The following is a 22,463-nucleotide window of genomic DNA, read 5'->3' as shown; positions in this document are numbered from 1 at the left end:
TGGAGAGGGTTTTTGGATGCCATTTACTCTAAATGATGCCTGTTTCTTTCCATTTTCTCGCCTTTTCTTCACTCCCACAGCTCCCCCCTCCTCCCTCCACCGGCTCTCCTCCCATTACTTTCCTCATCTCCTGGCAAAGAGTTACCTATCTTCCCTTTTTTCTTCCTCTTCCATCTTATATTCAAATGTGAAATATGGATTAACCTCTCGTGTGTGGCGAGGGGGACGGCTTCCTGTGAATTGCAAATTTTGGCCAACACTGCAATTTATTTGAAATGGCAAATCCAGCAAAGCAATTTTGCAGGGATTGAGGTGTTCTTTGAACTTTCTTTATTTGAAAAAAGTTTATATGTTCCCATCACATGGGGGATCGTTGACACGGTGAAGAATGAAGGCACATAAAAACATGCTTTGATAATCCTTAAAAACCAAGGTGTTCTTCAATTTGTATTTATGTGTCTGTGAGTTGGGAAACAGAGCATCCTTTGCAGATAACTATGAAGTATAATGGGTTTAAAGTTGTATTAATAAGTTCATATTTTTTTCTTATAATAGAAGGTGGTACGTACCGTAACTCGATTTTCACTGTAAGTTGGAACTTACATTCTGTATATAAATACCTTGATCGGCATCAATTATCACAATATCCTCACTTTATGTCCTTTGCCAGTACATACACCCTTTGATAAATACTTTTAATTTACCTTCCTCAGCCTGTGTTAAAACTCCCAACCCTTATCTTTAAACTATGGTCCTGTCGTGTCCACTTCGTCTTTCTTCAACCCCTTCCGCCCCCCCCCCCCCCCCCCAGCCCTCCCTTTTAGATAGGGCTGTAGCTACATTGAGCACTCAATGTGTCAGACCTTCAAAACTTTACTAAGCTCTACTAAACTTCCATTTTTAACAATTTTATTCCTACAACACTGCAGTTCTAAATCACATGGAATTAATAAAAATGATTGTAGTTTTCCCTTGAGAAAAAATTAAGAAATTAAAATGTCTTAGTATTGAAATTAAAAACATTTCGACCATCTTCCCAAATATAGCATCAAAACCTAATCAATATCCTGAAAGAAAAAACCTAAAACCTCTTCAGTGGCTGTTGTGGGCTCTTGGTTGATGTTCATGTCCAGCTCTGATCTGTATTTTGTCTTTGTCTTAGCAGCTCTATGTAGAGCAAAACACACATGAAGTTCACATCAGCACATAAGGACCTAATTCACTCTTAACGTGTGCAGTAGTGTTGTAAAACCGCATGGAAAGCGCTCATGAATTGTATCAAGTAACTGATAGGATGATTGATTGGTCAGAGAGCTCACACAGAAAGGTGGAAATACACGCGTCCACACGAATCAATGTAAGAGCAGCGCCGTCCGTCTGTAGGAAGGCCACACTGTGTGTGCATGTTTCTGGGGTCTGTCAATGTAAGTGTGTGTCTCTGTATGTGTGTGTGTGTGTTGTGCTCCCGCTATCAATCAGGCGAGGTTGGGCCCTGCTGCTGAAAAGGGGCCACAGTGGGCCACCCATCCAGTTGGACGCTCTGGGGAGATCCAATGTCCTTAGTGCTTTAATGCTCTCCAGATGTCCCTTCAGCTGAGAGAAGGAAAGGGGGGGCGAGGGGGGGGGTGAGGGGGGCAGCTGAAGCACCTTAAAGCAGACCGGTCTGGTTAGTGGACTGTGGTTCGTCAGTTGCTGTTGACAGAGGGTGTTGTTGCTGATGCACCTGCAGTTTTGTTCTCTGTGATTAACCCCCCACCATTTTCCCCCCAAAAAACATCTCTATTCAAAGCATTCCACATAGCAACTGTCTTTGTGTGCTTACTCAAGAGTTTGTTGCGGTCTTGTACGTCTTTGTGTTCTCTCTTCAGTTTTTATTCTCGCTGCCTGTCAGTCTTTTGTTTGCCTCTCAGGAGGAAAGGCAGTTAAACCGAATGAATGTTTTAACAGTAAACCTACACATGAATCCAAACATTAACAAAATGTTCCACTTTCAGAGAGATGAGCATGTATTTACTTCAAGAAATTCAGGCTCAGTGCACCACCTAAAGGATGGAGGAAGTACAAGGCTTTTATGCAAAAAATAACCACATTTATATGTCTGTGGAGGGAAAACAAAACAATGCAGCCATTAAAACTTATTAAAGAAAGGTGAGATGGGGAGGACGGGGTTGAGCTCTGCTTCACCTACAATAGTGGATCCCAAAGAGAGGGGCTGGACCCCTTAGGGGGCTCAGAGCTATTGCATTTCTGGTGTTTTTTCAGTGTTCAGTGCGTTGTGTTTGATTAACAATTGGTGTTGGCCTATGGTTTATGCATAGGAGATTTTCAGTCTGAAATATTTTATCAAATATTTGTCATATAAGCATAGGAGATTTTCAGTCTGAAATATTTTCTCAAATATTTGTCATATATCGAAGTGAAGTGGAAATATTAATACACATATTTAGGAAATATAATAAGGAGTGAATATAATGAGTATAAGAATATAAGGAGTGTGGTGAGTTTGACGCAGAATGCCGCAGCTTAGACGGTATCATCTCTTAAAAGAGCTTAGTTCCTCACTCGCAATACATTTTGCTCAAGACCTGGTGTTCTTGACTAGTTGTGGATTCAGCTCGAACTTGACTATTTTCTACTTAACTGTACACAGAGGTAGAGGTCCAGTCCATAACTCATGTTTTCCAACCATTGTCAACCGTCTGATCAGTGTCACCTTTATCCCTAATGTACGTACCTGTGCATTGTCTACTTTTCTCCCATCTACTTTCTTGAGGGCTCTCAGTTCAGCCACACACCCCATCCTTCCTCCGCAGTGTTCCCTTCTGTCTCCTCACCCGCCTTTCCTGTGTCTCTGTCCATATCTCTGTTAGTCCCCCCCCTGCCAGGCAGGCTCCACGCTGCTCCCCATGCTCTTTCAGGGGGAAATTTAATATGGGTTTGTTTGGTGTTTCCAAGAATTCCATTTAGCCGTCGGCTCCCTTTCACCCCCAGCACTAAGATAAACAGAGACTGTCCAGCTAAGAGCAGCGGACTCCACTGATGCTGGCTTTACTATCTGGTCATCACATTTCAGACGACGCCGGCTCCATTTCATTTCTTTCCCTTCCTCCATAGGTTTGTTGCTTGGTGGCCACAGCTCTGGCTACGATAAACCTTCATGTCTGATAAGAAAAATATCTGTAAAGAAGCCTTTTACACATATTTTTAAGTGTTTACATTTTCAGAGCATTTGGCAACTTACCTGCTTTATAAAAGCACACATGGAGGTGGGTTGATTTTCTGTTAAAACTGAACAAATAGGAAACATTTTTTCAATTTACGTTTAACCAATATCAAAAGATTTCACAAGTATGTGAGGCAGGGTTTCATGGTGATGTGTAATAAAGGGACATTTCAATCAATAGCAGACTATGGTCAGAGGACATGTTGAGACCAAATGTACGACCTATTATCCTTTCATGTTGTGAGGACATTCCACTGTGTTTTCACCGCTCGAGAATGTTCCTCTCCGAGCCCTCACTGTGCCTCAACCTAACCACAAGTACGAGTCAGAATGATCATGAATGTCATGATCGGCCTAGTTCGCTCTCTTCACCCAAACTCACCACAGGCAGTAACAGCAGTTACATTGACTGGCAGGTTAAAGTTAGTTCCTTTACAGGAACTACTTGAAATGTTTGAAGGAACTCTTGTAAATGTATTAAAATTTGTAACAAATACATGTGTAGTATATATACTGTAAATATGTTTTTTACAAGATTAGTTTTAAAAGATTATTTGATGTATTTTGATAGAGGATGAACTTGTGAAGTGTTCATATGGCCTTTCAATAGATTCACTAAAGTTTTAAATTTATTTTTTATTTTTTATTTCCTGGAGCTGTAAAAATGAATGTTTAATTTGCATTTATGTATTTCTACGCATAGGCAGAATGTGGTGAAGTGTATACCTGATAGTACACCGTCTATCTATTTATCGCTGCTGTGATATACAGTCGATACACATGTTGTCATGTGCACACACTGTTGGAAAGTTTAATTGTCAGCCAATCTCTTGGAGCTTCATTTACCATCTCATCCACTAATATGTGTTTGTGGAGGCTTCACCTTCATGTCAGACCCGGCTGGAGTCGAACGAGTCTCACTGAGCGCAGTAAGTGAGTCTACAGCCCACAGGCTGACTGACACAGAGCAATTAATGTTGAAAAGAGCTTTACTGAACTTTTGAAAGTTTCAACTTTCGGAATGTTTTAGAAGCCACTGTTGGTATGAACGGTAATGGCTACAATTCACAACTCTTTCAAGTAAAATTCTGAGTTACACTTTTGCATAATTTTCGTGACATTTTTCCATTTGAAAAATTACATAATTTGGATTAGTCATGGATAAAAACAAATGTGAAACTCCCACGTATACCTGCTATTATTGGTCTTTCTGCTCCAGCAACCTAAAGAACATTTTCATGATTTATAAAAATATATATAATGAATCCATAGCTACCCTGTGACTAATTATATTACAGAAACGTATGTAATCCTTTGACAGTTATGGCTTTATAAGGGGTCACTGCTGGTACAGTTTTCGCACTAATTTGTGTATTAACTTACAGTTACAGTTACTACACATTTCGCACTAATTTGTGTATTAACTTACCAAAACTTACCAATTACCAATGACTACATTTCCAGTCGGATCAAATATGAAAACCCATGTAAAAAACGTTTTCAAGTGTCCATGAAACTCCTATGGAGTTCTTGACTTTCATAATGAGTCACATGTTATTATCCTGGCCGGGCTCCCCACTAGCTCTGTCATCCATTAGTTCTGTCTGGCCAGAAGCTGACTCCTACCTGTGTGTCTGTGTCCTCCCACCAAGACAAACACCAAAAAAAGCCTCTTCTCTTCCACTGCTCTACTAACACTCAATTGGCCAATACTCAGACACACAGCCATGCACAAGTGCACACAGGCATAGAGAGGGAGAGCCACTAACCTGCTAATCCTGACTCAATAATCCCCCACCACTCTTCTCAAATATGCCCTTCTGCTGATTTCATTATAAGGTTTATCTGCTGTGTGGTCGTGGAAGTGGTGGGTCGTTTTCAGTTTGCTAAATCATTTTTCTTTTTCAAGTAGGCACCATTAGCTTCAGCCTGGTGGGATGAGTTTTTCACTCTCAGCTTTAACTGGACTATAATTACATGCCTTTTAAACCCCGCGTGTTAAAAGGAAAAGTGTGTTCATTTAAAGAGATTGCCGCAGAGCATCTTTTTATGTCTGAAATTATGTTGACGTCAGTGTTAGCAGTCCCTCAAAAAGATATGGCTATTTTAACTTTTAAAAAACAAAAGAGAGCGTTCAGTTCCTTTTACCTTTTCTACCTTTCTCATTTCCTCCCCTCTCCTCTGCTCTCTTCTCCTCTTCTCTCCTCTCCTTTTCTCTCCTTTCTGTCCTCTCCTGTTATCTTCTCTTGGGTTTCTTCTTTCCCTCTTGCCTCCAGCATTTGCCTAAAACATCGACTGGAACTCTGATATTGAGAGACATTTGTGCTCATCTAAATGTATAGACGCGAAAATAACTACTCTAATAGGAAGTCATCATTTCCTTTCAAAATATCTGCTGTCATAAAGAGCTACAAAAAGATAAACAAAACAAATTAACAATACTTATTTTGTAATAGTTTCATATACAAACCTCTCTAGAAGAAGAAGCTAGCAGTGGGAAAAAGCCTGGAGACACATTTTAATTACACAAAACTGATATGTTCATAAGTTTCAATCCAGGAAGGTTTGTTTTAAAAGTCAGTATGTAAGATCTGATCCATCCATCAGTTGCTTTGCCACACCGGTGAATATAAAGTTGTTTTTGGTCCTGGGTGACACGCATGACACTAACTCACTGTGATAAAGGTATGCTTCAAAAAAAAAAAAAAAAAAAAAAGAAGAAGAAAACTTGAAGATGCAGCGACAGATAAGCTGCACAATGTGTGTGACAGCAGAAGCAAAGTGCGAGGAGAGGATTCAGAGCGAGGAGCTCTGCTAGATTGTGTTTTCTCTCCATGGCTGTTTCAATTTGGGCTGGATTTTTCTACCTTCAGCGTTTAGATGTTTATCAGCTTAGCAAAAAATAAATAAAAACAAAAAGTGAGGTGAGGTGGTGAGAGGAAGTACGTACGTCTACCACAAGACGCAGACACGATGCCCTGCAGGACCTTTTAACATTAAATGCTGTCTCTCCGGTTCTTGGAAATGACTGAAGAAATTGAACAGAAGGTTGTTTACATTTTAGGATAATAATGTCTATAAATGTACTTAGAAACAAAAAAAGGTACACTGCACACTTTTGATGTAAATAAGTTATAAATCTATAAAACTGGAGTATGTTTTGGCCTAAATTTTATTTTTTTTTTAATCTTTTTTAATTCACAGCTGCATTGACAGTTAACCATTTCAGTACCACAGTCTGGTCATTAAGGCCTGTTTGTTAACTGTTGCAAAAATCTATAATACACAATAATTTCACCCTGTCTCTTGTTTTTTCTGCAGATACAAAAAAAAAATCCCATCTTCATGCCATCCATCTTTTCTTTTTTATTTGTAGGGATCCTTTGCTTTTCTTCCTTCCTGGCAGCTCTCTTCTTCATCATTCTTTATCTCATCTGCTTTTCATCTGGCAATCCTGGTCATTTTTCAGTTAAAATGTCAGCCGTGTCTACTTCTCTACTGCCACTGTGGTCAAAGTCTCAAAGTCTTGTAAAGCTTTCCAACAGTAATGGCTAATAATAGTGACTTAACTAGACTTTCTCTCTAATCCTTCCTCCTTCCAAACACTGTTACCGTGCTATTTCTGCTGCTAGCAGGGAGGGCACTGTTAAACCTTTCCAGCCATCCTATTTAAGGCAGTGTCTGTTCCCGGGACTGTGTTTGTGTGTTTGTTTTAGGAAAGGATGCAGTGCCAGTTTGTGCAAGTTTTATCCGTGACAGAACAGAAACCGAAGTAAATGAACTGAAACAGCGCTGCAAAAAACACTGGGTCACTGCACCCCGTGTTCCACCGTGCACGTGCCGCTGAAGCAGTCTAGTGTGTCCGTCTATGTTCTTATTTTTACTTTTTTATGTGGGAGGGATGAGGACTGTGCTAGAGCCTACTGAGAGCAAACAAACCTTCACTCTGGTATATTTGAGCTGGAGCCAATAGGAAAATGTTTTTACACTAATAAACGAGAATTCCAAGTGGGAAAATTCTAACGGCAAAACATATACTGTTGGTCATTTGTTTTTTGTCTTGTAATGGAAATAATATTCAAGTGGATTTTTTTTAAAGATGTAGTAGCTTAAATATGTAGTGTAAAGAAACACCTAAAACCTAAGTGTCCACAAACATTATTTTTTAAAATAAAGACAGGATATACTTTTAGATTTTAAAATATTTTCATCCAAATTGTATTTTTAGTTTTTCATTTAAAATATCAAAGTGAAATGAATCATCTTATATTTATTATTTATCTACCATTTAATTTAATTTAATCTAACATAACCAAAACCCAACCTTAAAAAAATCACACATTTTACACATGTTTATTTCTTTTAAACAAAACATTTTAAATGATTAAACATACACCATCTAGTCACCTGCTGGCTAAAAATTATTTTTGTTATAGTTTAATACATGTATTTTCTTCCATAAACAAAACCACATTCCACCTTAAATTGCAGGCTTTTAGCTATGCTAATGTTACTGGGTCCTGACGTTTGGTATGTAAAATAAATCTAGTGTGTTGACTTCAGACTCTAATCTAATTTTAAAAGCAGGAAGGAAAATAATCAGACCGGAATCCGCTCTCTCCAAACAAACATTTGCATAAATACAAAGAAAACAAGAATTGCAGTCAGATTGGAGCACTGATGCTATTGTCAGCATTTAGAAAGGAAGAGATGAATCCTGCAAATTGTTTCTCTCAGGGGAAATCCCTGTGTCTTCATTACGGCTGCAGGACATATTTGAATATGTGAAGGACATTCATTAAGAAGTTCAGTATGAAGGAATAAACGAGAAAGGTTATAAATTTATATTCAGGCATAAAATGTCATTGGAAATTGATAAGGACAAGTAAGCGACGGCTTTAGAGTGAGGTGAGTCGGAGAATGAAAATGTCTGGAGGGGGCACTGTTTTAATGAACAAATCACAATATGTTATATGTTAAAGTTATGTTAGTGTGAGTCAAGAGAAATATCTATACCTAAAATTCCATTGTTTCCTTATAGGCTGTTGAACCTTTCATTTTCAACAGGAAACCAACTTTGGCAGCCATTCACTTGTTAAGTGTGTCCAACACTTTACTGCACAAGTCATACTGTAGGTACTTGGCAGTGCCACACTTGGTCCAGGTCCAGACGGATCAACACATTCTCCAAAGGACAGACCTCACACTCCTAAACCTCTGCCTTTTGTCATTTTAACTTCTACACAGGAGGTCAAAAGATGCAATAAAACCTGGAGGTTTCCCATTGGCTGTTGCAATGTAGACTTATTAGACAAAATCATGTGTTGACTTTAGATTTGTTGAAACTGTACCAGCTTCTCTGGCAATGGTGTTTACATTTTTGCACTTGTTTATTCCAGTTCCGTAGCGAAAGTACACGTCTTCCCCTCCTTTGCTTTTCCAGGTTTTTCCTCTAATGGAGTATTTGTTTTTGCATGACCATAGGGTGACCTGGAGTTAGTCCAACTCTAGTTGGCGGCCATTTAATGAACTGGCTCTTGTTAAAAAGCAAGTTCAATACATGAGCCTCTCAGGCAGAAAGTAACACAGTAGTGGATGAACTGAACTGAACTTGCTCTGCTGACCATGGTCTGTGTGGTCTTTCTCTGATGTCAGGAACACAATACTTCGCTGTATATGCACTATTCACATCAAGGCATAACGCTGAGCAACTTCCATAACTGTGCTGGGTTAGAAACCACTTCTCTCTGCGTTCGTCCCGGAGTTAAAAGCTCTTTTAAACAGTGTGCGGCATTAGACTCCCTGCCTCACTGCTTTTGCCCTGATCTGGCTGAAGTTGCAGTTAACAATGTTCACTGCCGCATTGGAACGTCCTTCACCGAGCTTTGCAGTCCATGTCTCCTCAATCTGGATAAATCCAATCAACACGAGCAGATGAATAAATGATGCTGTTATGAATTGTGAGTGTAGGTTGGTCTGGCGCAGGCTGTTGTGAGGGAGGGCTCCTGGCTCAGGTTAATGAGGTGGTCTGGGAGTGTGGACTAGGACCTGACTGCTCTGTGTGAGTGCAGCTCATTTTTAGCCCTGGGGTTATTTGTAGCCCCAAGACCTGTGGTGCATCTATCTTTGCCTCTGGCTCTGAATGCACTCATGCCTTTGAGTTGACATGCATGCAGATATATATGGGCGCTCACGTGGACTGCATGACCATATGTGCAGGTGTGATACAGCCCAAGTTGACACTGGTTAAAACTCAACTGTTGTTGTTTAGTGTTGGTATTAAACAACAACAGTGTACTGCGTGCCTGTGTTTGCGTTCACACCTGTTGTGGTGTATTTGTGCTTAGTTCTGTGGGATTTTCAGCTTTTGTGTTTGAGTCCAAGCACAAATGTGTAAACAGCCAACCACACCCTTACCCCTCCATCCACCACTACCCCACTCTCATTACCATTCCCCCCTTCCCTCCACCAGTTTACTCAACACCATCAAGGCCTCGCCTCTTGGTGTTTGCATTGTAAATCAGGGCGCACAATGAGGGGATGATTATATCCCACTCATATTCAAAAGCACCTGATTTATTTATTCAGCCTCCTCTCTTACAGGGCATCAAGATGCATAATGTCCGACCAAGGTGACATGCTCACTTTTAAAAATGATTCATTACTGTAGCAGGTCGGACTCTTAACCATTAGATGGGATTTCAATGGTTGAATGTGCAAATGAAAGCATGAAAGGCAGCTTTTCTATGAATGCGTGTGTACACAGTATGTGCTGGGTGTCAGACTGGAAACAAGGCCTGCAATTTGAATCAGACTCTCGGTATGAAATTGTGATACACTCAGTGTGTTTAATCAATATGCCAGTTTTATTTATGGAACGCTTCAGGATACAAAAAAGCAGATCTAATCAGTCACTCATCAGACAGGAGCTTTTGGAACGTTGTTGATTTTAAGATATGGCATCTAGGATTTTTTCTTTTTTTTCCAGTAATGATGCACATGTGAGGGTGAGAGAATTTGATTTCTAATAAAAATCACCTTAGCAATATTTCAGATACCTTGAAGAGAGCTTCTTATGTGGTAAACACTGAGTAAGGTCAATTTGAGCCTCAACAGACACGATCATAAAGATCTATTTATCAGATAGATGCTTCATGTTGAGATAAAACACTTTAAATCTATAGAGTATTCAGATGGAAAATTTACATTTTTACTGTTCTGTATATAATTCCTCACAAAACATAATAAATAAAAATCATAATACAGTAAGTAATTATAACTAAAAAATAAAATTAAAAAATAATTATATACCTGTTCATATTAAATGTGATTGTAAATACATAGTGATATATAATATATGAACAACAATTGTCAATATTATGCAAATAAGAGACAAAAGACTTAAATGTTTGTAAGTAGACATGACAACCTGTTTTAATGCGTCAGTGTTTGAAATATTCCATCTGCCACTTTGCCATCAGCCTGGGGCAGAGCAATATAACCACAATATGGTAATTCAAAAGATTCTAAGACAGATGTCATAATTTTAGCGCATGTGATGAAACATGTTGAGACAAACAGCTTTGACAGGTTTGAAGATTATTTTTTTTGTCAAGTGTTACATTTGATTGGATCATGTTTTTCAACTCTCAGTAAAGAACAGTTTAAAAATTAAAGCACACATCCATTTTTTACTAAATGTAAATCTTATTGAAATCTTGGTTACTTTGAGAAAAAATTTAATTCGGGCCATCTGATTTTTTTTTTTATCTTTAATCTTCTTTTGCACATTATTAATGAACTAGTTATATATTTAATAATTATTACTGATTATCAAACAAACTAAACTTTTGTCTTTAAAACCTCAAGAGCAAAACTACATCATTATAGGCATCTCATTGCAGGCCCGATTTGGGGTCTTATGTGAGCCACGGGCCAGGAGTTTGATACCACTGATCTCTCATCTAGTACATGCCTATTTGTGTCTCACAACTCAGTTACATTTAGGCTCAGAGATAACCTAAAAACCTAAATTTGTCACAGATTTTCAGGTTTACTCCTCTAATGAGTCCCTATTACTTTAGAATATACTACACACATAAAGTATTGCACTTGGTACATCATAGTAGTAAAATCTGAGAAGTGTGCCAAAACTCATCAGTCTACTCATTTTCAGTTTACCCAGGATGTCTCTGCTGAGACCTATGTGTGACGATGTCAGCTCTGACACCTCTCTTCTTCTTTGTTACTCTGATTTCACAGTCAGTAAAGTGTTGTCGTTCCCACGAGGGATAAACTTTTATACAACACCAGTCTTCCTCTATTTATCTGGTGCCAAAATGCAGTCGGGTCAGGATCCAGCCTGAAAACACCCGTGTAAAATGACAAGTCTTTCATCAGTTAAAGTCACAAATAGAATCTGTAATTCACTCTTGTTTCCCATCACCTTGACTTGAAGCTTGACTTGTTCAAATTTATGAGACGTTCGACGCTGTGCATTTTACCTTTGGTCCAGAGCAGCCAAGGTTTAAACCTTGAGGCCAGGGGCAGTGATCAGATCACGTGGAGCAGATATGGATTTTCATTTCATCGCTGCAGGTAAATGGAAGAAAACTTCAGCCTTGATGTTGACCGACTTAACTTCACTGCACATGGAGACTTTCTCTGTGCAGGAGAATTGCTGGAAAATTGAATACTGAATAAAAGAGCATTTCTTACTGGATGGAATCCGGTGGAAACAAAGTGGGAATGCCTCTAATCCAAATTCATGAAAGCCTTTGATGTTTGCTGGAATAATTTTATGCCTACCTCTCATTTCCCATTGTATCCTTGCTTTGAATTTTGATCATGACTTCAGGCATTTTTCATGTGAAATATATTATAAACAGTGTAATAATTCAAAGGGCCTTTGTTGAGGAACAAACATGTGATTTGTCCTCAAAAGGATTTTTACAAGTCATTGTGTAACTGTGTACCTTCGGTGAGTTTAGAGGGAGAAGTACTTTTCCTTTGTTCAGTTGGGAAGTTTTTTGTCTCTTCCCTAACTTGACTGTTAAAATCTGAGTCTGGTTTGCCGGTGTCGTTGCCGTGATCTTGATTGTACATACAGTACATGCTTCAACGGTTCCTGTATGGCACGTGTTCGTGCTTTTTGGGCGTCTTTGTGTGTTTATTTATGAATGCATGATTGCCTGCTCAAATTTGGCGTTCTGTGGTTCATTCCTTCGAGGGATAGGGAAACTTGAGAGGCCGCCTAAAATACTGCGCCGTAATTGGAATGGCTTTATCTCTACTCTCATCAATTAATGTGCAATTTTCCATTTAATCACTAACACGCTTGCTGCATTTGCAATTAAAATGAGGACTGATAACAGAGAAGATGCCTTTCAGCTGATACCAATTGGAATGAGAACAGAAACCAGGCGATGCAATCAGTACACACTCTTACTCACAGAGACATGCACATGGAAGGCGAACAAATGTAAACACTCACAACAAAAACACTCGCCTGTTTCTGCCCTCAATAGATGCAAAGCAGGCTCACCCTCAGTGGGTTATTATGACACACACACACACGTACACACACGTACACACACATACTGGACTTGTGCCCATCAATGAAACTAAAGCAAGTCCTTCACATTGGAATGGTTAGCAGTAGAGGGGTCAGGGTCAGAAGTTGTTCCCTTTTGAGTCAGGCTGTAGTTATTTGACCTGGGTTTGACATTTGCTGAGGTTTCCATCTGAGCGCAGGATGAGCTCACTGTCTGGAAACATTTGCCATGTATCCTCTGGACTCTAAGCATCACTTCCTGTCTGACTGAAGCTGAACTTGAATAGTACTCAGTGAGTTTTTTTTTTTTTTTTTTTTCAGCGGGGTTTTTGGGAAGGCCTATCCACGTTAATGCTGTTTTATTTTGCTTTTAAGCAATTTTAGCATTTCAACTAGTGTTACATTATTGCATGTTTACAAGTTAAAATACTCTGAGGAGCTGGTAACATAGCACATGTTCTTTATTGTTGTCCAACTTCCAATAGTGAACATTAAATGATTGTGTTAACGTTTAAAAAAAATATTGATATTGATTTATTGATCCCATATTTGGGGTATTGTTGTGTTAGCAGCAGATATGCTGTTAACAGGCTACCCTTTGCAAGCGCCAACCATGTGGTTCCTCTGTTTTGGGCGTGCTAACCGCTACACTATGGAACTGACTAATTTAGCTTCCAAGACTACTACAGTTATCATGCAAAACAAAAAATATTCTTGATTATTGTGATTAATTACTTACCACAGTGACTCTTCTACCAATCACCTTCATTATTCTACTGTGGTTTTAACAACATGGTATCTATTATGTTGCAATACTGCCCTCTACAGCAGAGTTTCAAATGTTCCCAGCATAAAGAGAAAATACAAGCAGGGGGCGTAGATTAAAACACACCCCTGTATTTAAAGAGCAAGATTAAATATCACAGAGAAAACCACTTTTGTAAAATGTCTTTGGACATGTTTTAAAGAATGTGTGTAGTCATTGCTTTTAGGTCTGTTTTGGCTGATTGACTATTTCCCTTCCCCACAATTCCCTTAGCAGACATCAAACTTAAAGGCCAAGGTGTGTGCAGCTTCATGCAGAAGCCGTGTGTCTGGTTTCCAGGTCCACGGCAGGAGTAGTTAAGCCTCTGGCCTCCCTAGGGGTTGCTAGCAGCAGGAAGAGACGGGGCAGTCGCACTTCTGTTGCTGCCAGTTGCCATAAGGACTGTAGAGGGAAAACAAATCGTCCAGGGCTGTAGCTCTTAGATGTTTCCTCTTTTGTCTTTCGTAGAGTTCAGTTACCTTCAGGCTTATCCAACACTAGTCATTAATAACTAGCCAATTAATTTGGTAACAATGGATCGAAATGTCCTATGGATATGAAGTGTGCTTTGAAGTGATTATATATATTATTACATTCATCCAAACCACACATATGTTGAATGGTGTTAGTTGTATATGGGTTAGAGGCATGTATGTGAATAGAATAGCATTTGTGTTTTTTCCTGCTTGTGATCATATTAGAGTGATGTGTGTACAGGAAGTCACTTGGTGGTTGGTTAAGTACTGTTAAATGTGGAAATGCAATGAATGACTTTGTTACTTTGATACAAATAAATACATTGTCAAAGGACGAGAGCTCAAAACGTCATGGTCTGCTTATTTTTAAAAAGTCAAATCGCTTAGTTATTATTAGTTATTGGTATTTGACGAAAACTAACAATGTTGTGAAATTGTCATGCCTTCTTAAACAGAGGAGGTTTACACAATATGTAAATGATGATTGTTGAAAATCAATGCTTTGTCTCAACTGTGTCCACCTCTGCTTTTTGCTGCAAATCATTACTCTTACTCATGTGTTTTCTTTCACATGTGAAGGAAAAGGACCAAAAGAAAAATCATCATGTAGCAGTAAAACTTCAATTTATTCTTCACACAATCCATAATTTACCAAAATAATAGTTTTAGTTTAATGTCAAATAGACACTTAGCTTCCATAGCTGTATGGAAATATGGAAATAAACAGATACAATTTGTCAGTTATAATAATACCCTGTATTCACCACCCACTAACCCTCAGGTCAAATGATTAATTTACAAGACATTTTCACGCAGTGCCCACACATAGGTTATATGTAGCTTCAGGATGGAGCGCCCGCTGTGCTTGCCTTTAGTAAGTTCTGGTAATGGTAGGGGTCGTGTGTGTATGTGTATGTGTGTGTGTGAACACAATTACCTCATTCAGTGCGGGTGGGGACAATGGTAACATTGGCATTCCACAGGGTACAGCCCTCAGCCCTGTGGGGTTCCGGCCAATGGCAATTAGCTTGCCAACAAGAGCCTTAATTAGCGCTCTTGATTGGCTTACTAGCAGCGCGACAACAACAGCAGCAGAGATGGAGACTGAGGTGATTCTGCCGTCATGCGTCGCTTTAAAGCCAGCAGTAATTAGTGAACAAGCGTAGCTGTCTGTAATTGGTAAACAAGGAGTCTGGTTTGTTGGCGGTGTCATTATGAACCTGCTGGTATGTAAAGTGTCTTTGTAAAATGCTCCATGACTAGGGCTGAGACTTTGCCATGTGGATGCATGAGTACTACAGTACTTATACGTTCTTCTGGCTACAGCTCTTCACAGCACATGTTGGAGGACAGAGACATTATTGTTATTTAAGTGTTTGTAATTATTAATTCCAATTACTTATTTATCCATTTGTTTTCTGTACGTTTTCCTCTTTAGTCTCAATGTGAAGCAATCCCATGATGCAACATGTGTCCCCAACACCTGCAGTGACAATGATGGCCACCCAGAGTGTTCATCCACCATCGTACCAGGAGAGCCAACAGGTTAGTGATCATAGTTTAGACTGTGTGGACTAAGACTGTCATGGGCATAAAATATTATTATTATTATTATTGTTGTTATTAATTTTTCATATGGTTATCTAAAAATCTTACAAGATAAAACTATTTCTGTGATGGTAGGTGATTGCTAAGAGCATACAATTGTGGTGGTAACAAATCACTTAAATACTTTTGTAAGTATCGTTAAATCCAATCAAAATTATAATCCTGTGTCCTTGGCATTTAAAAAACGTAATATGTCAGATAATGGTGATAATAGTAAAGAAGTCATTTCATACGCTATTTAAAAAAAGTTTGACTTGTTCCGGCTGTCAGTGTTCTGAGACTTTACCTCTGAACATTTCCATAACTTTCCTCAGAGCTGACTCACTGACCGTGTATAATAAATGAATAAATGTGTTTATGTGTTGAATGATTGGGTGATAAATATTTGATGGTTTTGTGCATTTAATAAACCCCCCAAAAAGATAACGCTGATCCGAAGTGTAATTCTAAGTGTTTGATATTAAGAAAGTGTAATTAGTTATCAGTAATATTTTACCAGTGTTTGGTGAATTAAAATATGTTACTGTGATGCCTTTGTATTTGACATCAATTATGAGCTTTGATGATTCAGATGATTTTATCCATTGAGCACCACAGACACAATTTGCATGTAAAACAATTACAGGAGCAAAGATCATGCAGGGGTCAATTCCCCGACTACTGTATTCAGCATGTTATACCATTAAGAGTTCAGAGTAATTAGCATAGCCCAGCTTGACTGAAAACACACTCTGTCCAACAATCCTAAACACCCCTCAAGGTGAGCAAGGCAGGTTATCCTGATCTCCTCACCTTCCTCCTCCTTCTTCACCTCCTCTTCCTCCTCGTCCATACCACTCGGTCTGCTTTCGCCCAGAGGATTAGTGCCAGGGGAGGACTCCTGAGCTGCAGTCTGCGTACTCGGCAAATGCAAATGAGAGCTAGTTAAGTGTGAAGAAGCTAATTTATTTTCCATTTGGGGCTGGGATTAAGACTTGAAGCTTCCTTCCACCCTACCCTGGAAAAAATACTGGGGGTTGTTAGACTCATTTCCTTACTAAGAACGGATGAGATACAGGAAAGTGGGGTAAAGAATAATGAAGACAATGGGTCATATTGTTAAGTATGTAACTTTTTGTTTCTTTTCTTTTCCACACACAACATAATAAACGAAAGGGGAAGAAAGTTTGTCTAAATACATATACATGAATACATGTTACAATATTTTTACTATATATAAAAAATGGAAAATAAGGGAAACATTTCAATTCAAATCCTACCACAAATGTACATGTATTATTATTATTATTAATAGTAGTAGTAGTAGTAGTAGTAGTAATAGTATTAGTATTAGTATTTGTGGGCTTAATTAGTGACCTCGGTTCAGTGATACTGGTCTGATGTGTCCGACCCCAAGTTGAAGCCTCCACTGGATTGGATGCTATTTAATGCTCCCACAGTGTTAGTAAATAAAAATAATAATAATAATAATAATGTTTATTGACTGTGTATTAGAGCTTTGATAAGTGAATGGTTGACTTTATACAGTGTATATACATGCATATATACAGTATATACATATACATAGAGAACAGTATGTGTCCTGAGTGCACCTTGTTCAATTACTGTAATAATCTGCCCTATCCCATGTATCCTGCCTAACGGCTTCAATACAAGGTCAGATACCTGTCAAACGACCATTCTTCATCCCAGCGTCAGCCTCATTTGTAGTCTGTCAGCATCAGCTGCATATTTCATCGCACGGCTTTTGAAAAGTGATTAAAAAATTACTTAGACCTCACAAGCAGCTGCTTGCTCGTCCCCATGGAATAATGGTGTCGTCATGTGATTGCGTGAGGAAAATTACATGCGAGGGGAATATTTGGATCCAGTCAGGTTAAATTTTTTTCTGACAAAAACAACAAAACAGGTATTTTGTGATTGTGTATTAGTAGCACAACGCTAGGAGAAGATAAACCTGATATATCTATATACTGTATGCATCATTTGAACTATACCTATACTGCAGAGGCTGCACAATGAACTGCTGATAAGTTGAAATATATAAATTTAATCTGAAAATATGTCTTAGGCACTAATGTCCTAACTGTGGATGGTTCACTAACTGTTTTTTTTTTTTTCAGATGACAGGCACCAGTCAGCAGACCACCAAGACCCCACAGGTCCACATCCCAGCAGCCACTGCAGCAGGAAATACCTCCGTCAGTGCAACACTTGACCCTCAAGCCCAACTTGAGTCTGACAAAAGAGCTGTTTACAGGTAGGTTTCCATGGAACATCATGTGGTAATTCAAAATCAACAAGTTGTTCCTGAATAAGCAACATATATACAACAAATATCTTGAATTAAAATTAAAAACATCATAATCATCTCAAGGTAAACACTATATCTCAATATTTTCATTTCCAGGAAATGAATTATCCTGTATTTGTAAAGTCAGCTTCTGCAGTACGCCCTTGGATTTCCCTTTACTTTCTCCCTTAGCCTCCTGCTGACATTAAGAAATTGTAAATTAACTTAATGTTCCACTTGCCACTGAAGGCCACAAGCAGCGGTGCTGGTTTTTATGCATTCACCTAAATCAGCCATGACATAAAAGCTTTTGAAAATTGTACTTGAAGGGTGCATTCTTCAATTCTAACATAGTGCCATTCATAAAGCAGAGAGCACCTTCAGCCTTTGCTTTTCACTATTGATGAGAAGGAGAGACTCCATCTCGTCTTTACAGTTAATAAATGCACTTGAAAACAAGCACTTAACATGACAGCAGAGGTAGCGCCTGCTACGTCTTCATTAGAAGGAAAAAGAAACAATTATCCATGTTGGAAACAAATACTTCAGTTTAATAGCATGATAAACACACTCACAATTCATACTGACATTTATGAGGTGAGGAGGGTTGTTTCATTAGAATCTTCAGACCTTAATTGTAAACAATTTATTTCTCTTTCACGCCAACAGTCATTTTCACAGGTAAGAATCAATCTTCAAATCATAATAACCATACCTTTTAGTTAACCCATCAAGTAAGGTTTAGCCATTGTATATAAATAAAAAGGTTCAGTTTCACACATTGTCCCGAGATTTATGATATTGTGTAACAGCCATGCAACTCTACAGCTAAATGACTTTGTTTTGACTCTTCAAATGACTTTTCTTTAGAGATTCTCATAAATGCACTGGATTTGGAATAGAAAGGTAGCAACTGTACCTACAACATGCAGCAACATTTTTTTTTTCAACTAAATGGAATGGGAAAAATTCTAGAACATGATTTTGTCACTAGCCTTCAGATCATTAGAATTCAAGCCAGAGAACTTCAACAACTTCAGCATGACCTTTAGGGGTTCCACAAGGTCCTGTTGATACTTTTGAATCTGTGCATGATTAAAATAAAACATCCCTGAATCTGTTGTATTAAAATAATAAGTCCATCTTCTTCAGTTAGTGTGTACTAGGCTCTGACCAAAATCTATTATAGTACATAGGTTTGTATATTAGTAAGTAGAGTCATCACAATGGTATTTTCCCAAGTTTTCCGTATTTATTAACCACATATCATTCCTGCCAGGCATCACCGCCTAAGGTGTTGAAAATGAGAGAAAAAACCTGGTGGATGAATTTCAAAACAAAACAAAAAAACTCTCCCATTCCTCAGCTTAGAACTAGAATATTGATGCACCCTTATAATGAGCTTATATTATCTATTTATGAAGTAAATTATTCAAAATACAGGCATTTTCAATCCTGCTGGGTGATGTCCTGGTGTAGGCAGCACACCAACAACCACCTAGATTTGTGAAGCCAAATGAAGCACCAGCCTCTCTGTAGCGTCTGCTGCAGCAACGCTAAGGAGCGATGACACTGCAGACTCTGCCGGGTTGTCTGTGCCTGCCTCCTCCAGTCTCACCTGCGGGTATGCGATGCTGCTGTCAGAGGAGGTGCGAGTCCCCGCACTCAAGCCTGAGGCCAGAATCTGTTAAGACCATAGCAGCTCCTCGAGAGATACAAGGCTTTCTTTGATGTGAGCAGCCATGTTTGAAACAGCTCGGTGTGGTGGCTGGAGTCAGACTGGATGATTGGTTCAGATCAGTGAATTAGTACCTCATCCAGCTGCACTAGTTTTTAATACACTTTTTTTCCATCTTCTCAGTTTTTTTCTTCTCTCCCAATCTGTTATATAGAGGAGGGGAGAGAAGAAAGCTCAGAGGAACGCCACAAACAAACACGTATGAACACCTTTTAAGGTTGAGACAGCTCCATAACTGAGACTGAGACTTAAGCAGCATGTTTGTGTGCATGTGTGTGTGTGCAAAATCATGACGTCTCAAGCTTGTATGCATTGAATACCAGTTCATAGTCAGTGTTTGAATATCTTATAATGTAGACATCATTTGACAGCTTGTAATTGGGAGGAGGTCTTTCATTGGGAATCCATGGCCTCTTAGTGGTTTAGTTGAGGTACTGCATAGGTTATAAATACAAACGTAACAATGAATAACTTGTATGCATGATCATCATGGCATTTGACAGGAAATGTTCATATTAGTGCTGGTTAACAGTGAGTGACCAGCTAAGTCACCATACCTTACCGTGTGTAGCATTTGATAAGTAAATATTGAATGCAAAATACTATTGAACACTAACAAATGTCACCGCCCAGCTCTTTATAAACACGTTTGACAATATATTTGCACATACAAACAAGTGCATGCTGGTAATCTGTTATTGATAACACTCATTCACTCTTCAGAGAGTGTTAAAATCTATCATTTATCTCAAACTCGACCCCCAAAAAATCTGACTGTTTGGAAACCATGAGCCAGCCTATATGACGACAATAGATTTTCATCTCACAAATCCAAACAGTTGAAGTGTAACACAATTGAAGTGTCAATAAAGCTGTTTTTCCAAAGGCAACAATTACAACAGCATCACTTTAATTCAGCCATAAATGAGGCAAGCTGCTGTTTATTGTCTTCCAACTCTCTCCCTTTCTCAATTAAATCTCTCTACACGAGTCTTTTTGCCGGATGAGTTATACTACTAAGTTGATGAAACTCTGTTAGCATATTTTGTACATCTCGACATTAACACTCTGCAATGAACTCATTATTGTCTCTAACTTTGTGGTTTTTGGTGTGTTTCTTAATTAGTTGTTCACCCTGATGTCTCTGAGTGACAATAATTCCAAACAAAAGTAGCAGAGTTTAACAAATGTTCCTGTTAGAATTCATGTAGACGTGGTACCTCGAGGGTTACACGGTGGTAGAGTGGTCAGTGGTCTTGCCTCACAGCCAGCCAGTTACTGGGTCGATCAGTGTTGAATGGGTTTTCCCATGGTTCTCCAATTTACCACCATGGTCCAAAACACGCAGGTTTAGTTTAATTTTGACTTGAGTTTGATTGACTTTTCATGTGAATGGGACTGTAAATACTTGTTTGTCTTTATAACTGGCTCTTTAATCTACTGGTCCATGGTGCATCCTAACTGAGTGCTGACATTGCTACAGCTTTACCAAACTTTAATTCATGGGATCTGGTGATGAATTGAACAATAACAGTGATTGGACCACACATGATTCAATCAGAAGCCAAAAAGTTTTTTTTAAGGTGATATAGTAATGGGAAGGCCCCATACAGTAGCAACAGACAGGAAGTGAGTGGGAATAAATCAAACTAATCCACATCAGACCTACATCAGTAACACACCAACCGTTGTGATCAGATACTAGCTGTTAAAGACGTTACTGCTGTGCTAGTGTGGGTACATAACTGCCGCTATTAAATTAAAAAAGTTAAGTGTCGGTCTGCATAACCCGTTTTTGAATAGTTTTAAGAGTGTGTCGTTTATTTTTACAGGCAATCGCAGCTGTATATCAGCGGCGTCTTTACATGGCACCACGGGGACACAGTGTGGAGTCGTACAGCAGCAACCTGACTGCTCCATACCCAGTGGTGCTATAGAGACTATAGAGTCAGCAGAGTCTGTGCATTTGTGTGATGGCCAATTAAAATGTTGTGATTAATGTTGTCAGTGCCGGTAGCTCAGCAACAACCGCAGATGCTCCTGCTGCAGGAGATGGGAGGTCCTCACTGCCACCTTTGCTGCTCTGCACTCAGACAAAGTTGTTTTTGTCAAAGCGGGAAGATAATGGTTAAACACACCTTGTTGTCGAGTTATAAAACACACTTAAATTTGACTTCTTAAGTAGTTGTCTGCCACAGTAAGTGAAATTATCCAAAAAGGCACAAATTGCACTTTTCTCTAATCTAAGTCTGATATGCCAGCCACTGTGCATTGCTCATGTGGGGGCTGTAGACTTTACAAGAAGGAAAACACGGAGACTGACTATGTCTACTATTCTTCTTTAATTATTTTTGCCCAGAAAGTGTGTGGGCTTTAGTGCTTCTTTTCACTAATTGCTAGAATGGCAAGTTTACGAGAAGATGTGTGCCTTTCTTTCTCCACTCTGTCTTTCTCCCTGCTTTGTTATTAGCGGTGAAGTAAATGTGTGATAGGGTAATTAGCCTAATGAGTTGTGGCATTTACAATAAAGATCCCTCTGGATTCTCTGCATCTTATTAAAACGCTGGTGAGGGTTTTGTTTTTCAGCTCGCGGCTGTGGTGTTCACAGCTGATGGCGGCTGAAACAGCTCGGAGATGTAGAAACATGCACTTCAATAAAAGAGACATTTTAATGGTTCTTTTTTGGTTCCTTCAATGCAAAGAGTTCAAATGTAGTTGTGTTGCATGAAACAACCTCTGGACAAAGAGATATTCTCCACACGATGTG

General features: G+C 38.9%; 1 protein-coding gene across 2 annotated transcripts in view; it reads left to right on the top strand.

Moving 5' to 3' along the window:
* Nucleotides 1–22,463, top strand: part of LOC103394963 (pbx/knotted 1 homeobox 2) — an 81,163-nt gene that overhangs the window by 38,732 nt on the left and 19,968 nt on the right. Inside the window, exons 5-7 of one of the 2 annotated variants that reach the window (XM_017041829.2) lie at nucleotides 15,496–15,602; nucleotides 17,789–17,925; nucleotides 18,628–18,639. In XM_017041829.2, coding sequence (XP_016897318.1) covers nucleotides 15,516–15,602; nucleotides 17,789–17,925; nucleotides 18,628–18,639 — 236 coding nt within the window. In that variant the 5' untranslated portion in view covers nucleotides 15,496–15,515. The remainder of the gene's footprint in view (nucleotides 1–15,495; nucleotides 15,603–17,788; nucleotides 17,926–18,627; nucleotides 18,640–22,463) is intronic. The other variant, XM_008332470.3, reaches the window with a different exon arrangement.

Source organism: Cynoglossus semilaevis, chromosome 19, assembly GCF_000523025.1.
Source record: "Cynoglossus semilaevis isolate Cse_v1.0 chromosome 19, Cse_v1.0, whole genome shotgun sequence".
In the NCBI taxonomy this organism is placed as follows: domain Eukaryota; kingdom Metazoa; phylum Chordata; class Actinopteri; order Pleuronectiformes; family Cynoglossidae; genus Cynoglossus; species Cynoglossus semilaevis.
Note: the sequence above shows the minus strand (reverse complement) of the source record. Positions and strands in the feature narration are given on the sequence as shown.